Here is a 3,840-nt window from a genome sequence, read left to right as displayed (position 1 = left end):
GTTCAGTGCGGGCAAGCGCTGCAATCACTGAGAGCTGGAGGAGACCTTGAGAGGCTGCAGAGCGCAGGGTAGCTGGGGAGGCAGCAGCGGGGATGGTCTGCAGGACAAGTACAGTGCCCCCTTCCCCCCCCAGCCCCCGTGACAGGTGAGTGAACACACGCAGAGGCAGCTCTGGGTTCCAGGTCATCACTGACCAGTGACAACAGCTGTGAGTGGGGGGAGGGAAGCGAGAAGGGGGAGGCAAAGGACGCTGCCCAATGTACTCCGGGGTGGGTGGGGGGTTTTGTTCAGGGGTTCTGTTGTTATGAATCCTGCGTGTGCTGTTTTCCCAAACCAGTGCTGAGTTAGTCCCGTTTATTAAAAGGTTTTTCTTTCTACACCCAGACTCTGAGCTAGCGGGAGGGAAGTATTGCCCTATGGGGTTCCCAGGGGTGGGGTGTGATTTCCCAAGTGACTGGGTGGGGGCTCGAGCCGGTTTTGTGCTGTGTGGTTGAAAGGATCCCCTAGATCAGTAGTTCCCAATATTTTTGGCTCGAGGGCCACAGATATCATTTTTACAACCCTGAAGGGCCACCACTCTCCACCAGTGCCCCCCACTCCCCCCCCCAAGGCAGCCAGACAGGAGTGTCCCTGGCTGCAGCAGGGAAACCACATGCATCATGTAGCCCCGTGCACTCCACATGGGTCCCAAGGCTGTTGCTCCTTTATGCAGCCAGGGGGATGGGAGATCAGTGCTCCCCTCCCTTGGCTCCAGCAGGGACCCAGTACCTATGGACCCAGGCAGAGCCCTTTGCCCTGCTACCTGCTATAGCCAGCAGGAGGGGAGCCATGGGCCACTTTGAAAGCCCCAGTAGGACACTTTTGGACCTCGGGCCACAGGCTGGGAACCACTGCCCTAGATATTGAACCCACCCCTTGTTGCTGCCGACTCGGACTGGTAGAAGGGTTACAGGCTTGCATAACTTGGAGAACCATTAGCAGCAACCTCTCTGAAGTCTTGTGTTTAAAGTGATGCTAAAGAGTTTTGTTATGGTGCTGGGGATTAGCAGTGTTAACCAACAGCACTCCCTGCCACTGGGAATCAGAGAGGTTAACCCGCGGGACTCCCTGCCACTGGGAATCAGTTGGGTGAACCTGCGGGACTCCCTGCCACTGGGAATCGGTGGGGTTAACCCGCAAGACTCCCTGCCACTCAGTTTCTCTCTCTGACCATTGCCGTCATGATCTACACAGAGGCTTAATCAAGTTATACATGAATTTATTACTATATCTGCAAGAGCAGCAATGATAAAGCAACAAGCGCAGTAATTCCTGAAATAGTAGAAATGAAGTGGCATTAGCTATAGATTATAGAGCATTTAGCTCCTATTTCCAACTTGTCACAATATGCTGGGTTGCCGAACTCCTGACACAAGTTGTTGAGATCATGATATGATTAAATTGCTCCTCGGATCACGTGATGCAGAACACGACATTGTTACAGCCGATATGTGAGTGTTGCCGACTCCTGTGACTGTCGCAATTACTGGTCTTTCCCTTTAAGGCTTCCTGGAGCCATGTCATCATGGGAGACACTCAGCTTTCATTAAAGACAAGATGAAGTTTCTAGACCTAGTTTTTAGTGACTGTGGAGAACAGCAGGAAAAGGTAACCCAAGAAACCCCAAAAACTGGAGGCAAATGAAAAAAAATTTTTTTTTTTTGAAATCTCATGATTTTGAGTGGCCTGAATTGTGATTTTTGAATGCTCACGTGACCATTCCTGGGAAATGCTTGCTCTAGCATCCTCATCAATCGGATAGCACACAGCCATCAGCTGCCGTTCTTCAATTCAAAGGCATTGTTTAAAAGGTGCACAGTCTGCTTTAGACAATGGCTGGACGATCATGCAGACCAGGTATTAAAGAGAGAGCACCTGCAGCAAGTTTGGTTGCTACATTGATTTACATCCACTGAGGATCTGGGTGAATTTTCTTGGTCTTCCTGCATTAGACAAATTGTTTTGGCTAACCTAAGAAGTCCAACAGAAAGCTTAGAAACCTGACGCACTGCAGGAAATTAAAAAATGAAAATGCCGCTTCCTTTTTGCTTGATTTTTATAATTTGGGCACGTTTGTCATGCCCCAATCTCCAACCAGGACTGGGTCTCTCATTCATAAACAAGTCTGCTGATCTGATTAAACTTTTTCCCGTCTTCCTCAAAAGCGACCTTCCGAACTCTTTCGGCATCTTCCACCACTTCATCCAGAAACTTCAGCAGCATGAAGTAGGTGGTTAGAAAAGAGATTCCCGCAGTTACAATAGAACCAAGCACTGGTAGATTTGCAGTTAATCTAGGTAAACCTTTCTGATTCTTTAGCAGCCGTTTGATTACAACATTTCTGGTTATTTCATTTGCCTTGGGAGATATGATAACAGCCTTCAGCTTTTCTACTGGCTTCCCAGCCTGCCTGGCCAGATTGGCCAAGGAGCCGTCATCTAGGCCGAAGTGCTTGTAGAAGGCAATCATGGATCCTAGCAGGATGCTAATATCACAAGCAAAAGAGAGCTGTGGGACAGGAATGACATTGACTAAAGCCGATACCAGGGATATTAGCCATATCAGCTTCTGGAGAGCAGCTTTCTTCTCCTGTATGATTTCTGCAGACAGGTTTGGCAGACTGAGCAGAAACGCAAGTCTCTGCAGACTTGGGAGATCATTCTGCAAAGCCTCGACCAGGCCAGGAGCATCGTACTTCGTGAAATCACAGTTGGAGAGAAGGAAAACCTCTGGGTTGCTCATCCCTGTCTTTAGCAGGTGTTCCCTGCAGTCCATCCTGAGTCTCTGCAGGACACGCTCCTCACTGAATGTTTTAGGGTGATCCCTTTGTTCATTGCGCAAGTCTTCATCCACCTTGGAGCGCACAAAATAGAATTTCTTCCCCATCATCTCGATCTCCCGGGCCAGGGCAGCGTGGGTGTATTTGAAGCGCTCCGAAGCGATGATCACGAAGAAGTCATAGCGTTTGAAGTTCACCTGCTGCAGGTACGTTTTGGGGTGAAAACCTGGGGCACAAATGCCGGGCAGGTCCCACAGCATCACGTTGGGGTAGTTAGGATGGGGATAAACAGTTGGCTTCGTCGTCGTTTCCGTCACCCCCGTTCGGGCAGCCCCGTCATGCTCAGCGGTCAGTCCCCGGAGGGCGTTGATGAAGGACGATTTCCCGGCACCCGTCTCCCCCGTGACTGCGATGTTGAGCTTGGTGGAATTGAACAACTCCAGCTTTTCCAGTGCTATAGAAGCCACTTCAGCCTGACCTTTGTCTTTAAACAGATCCATGAACTCCTCAAACGTCTTTATGGAGACATTGAACAATTCCTTTGGGTCCAACCCTAGATTGAGAGCCTTCATGAGAACTGAGATGGACTCCATGCCCTCCATGAGCGCTGACATTGACTCCATGCCCTCTATGAGCGCTGACATTGACTCCATACCCTTCATGAGAGCTGAGATTGACTCCATAGCCATGGCACCTACAAGAGATTCCCTCTTCCCAAGACAAGAAAAGGAAAGGGCAGTTTTCAGTTAGTGTAAATGTAGCCTTTTAAAAAGATAAAACTGTTCACAGAACAATTTACAAACTTGCAGCCATGAAGCTGGTTTCACTCCCACCAGCAGGTGTGCTGAAAATTGCATCCCCAGCTAGGACTGCCAACGGTCCCTTACTACAAGGGACGTCCCTTCTATTTCCATCTGTGTACCACAAGATTGGGAGCTCCTGAGTGCTTTTTTCAGCAAGAAATAACCCTGGTGAATGTAGGTGAGAAATGCTTAGTATTATAATTCTTAATAATAATAATT

General features: G+C 49.1%; 1 protein-coding gene across 1 annotated transcript; it reads right to left on the bottom strand.

Moving 5' to 3' along the window:
- Positions 1–1,074: 1,074 nt before the first annotated feature.
- Positions 1,075–3,507, bottom strand: LOC137151433 (interferon-inducible GTPase 5-like). The gene has a single exon (XM_067545695.1). It carries the CDS (start codon positions 3,505–3,507, stop codon positions 2,149–2,151), a length of 1,359 nt encoding a protein of 452 aa, XP_067401796.1. The 3' UTR covers positions 1,075–2,148.
- Positions 3,508–3,840: the final 333 nt, after the last annotated feature.

This window comes from Emydura macquarii, unplaced genomic scaffold (assembly GCF_026122565.2).
Source record: "Emydura macquarii macquarii isolate MOO-44397 ecotype Brisbane River unplaced genomic scaffold, CSIRO-AGI_Emac_v2 contig_1062, whole genome shotgun sequence".
Lineage (NCBI taxonomy): Eukaryota > Metazoa > Chordata > Testudines > Chelidae > Emydura > Emydura macquarii.
This window is presented reverse-complemented; position numbering and strand designations above follow the sequence as displayed.

Bases quoted from the DNA above. Each gene is read 5' to 3' on its own strand.
- LOC137151433 (XM_067545695.1), bottom strand. From the start codon at position 3,507: ATGGCTATGGAGTCAATCTCAGCTCTCATGAAGGGTATGGAGTCAATG.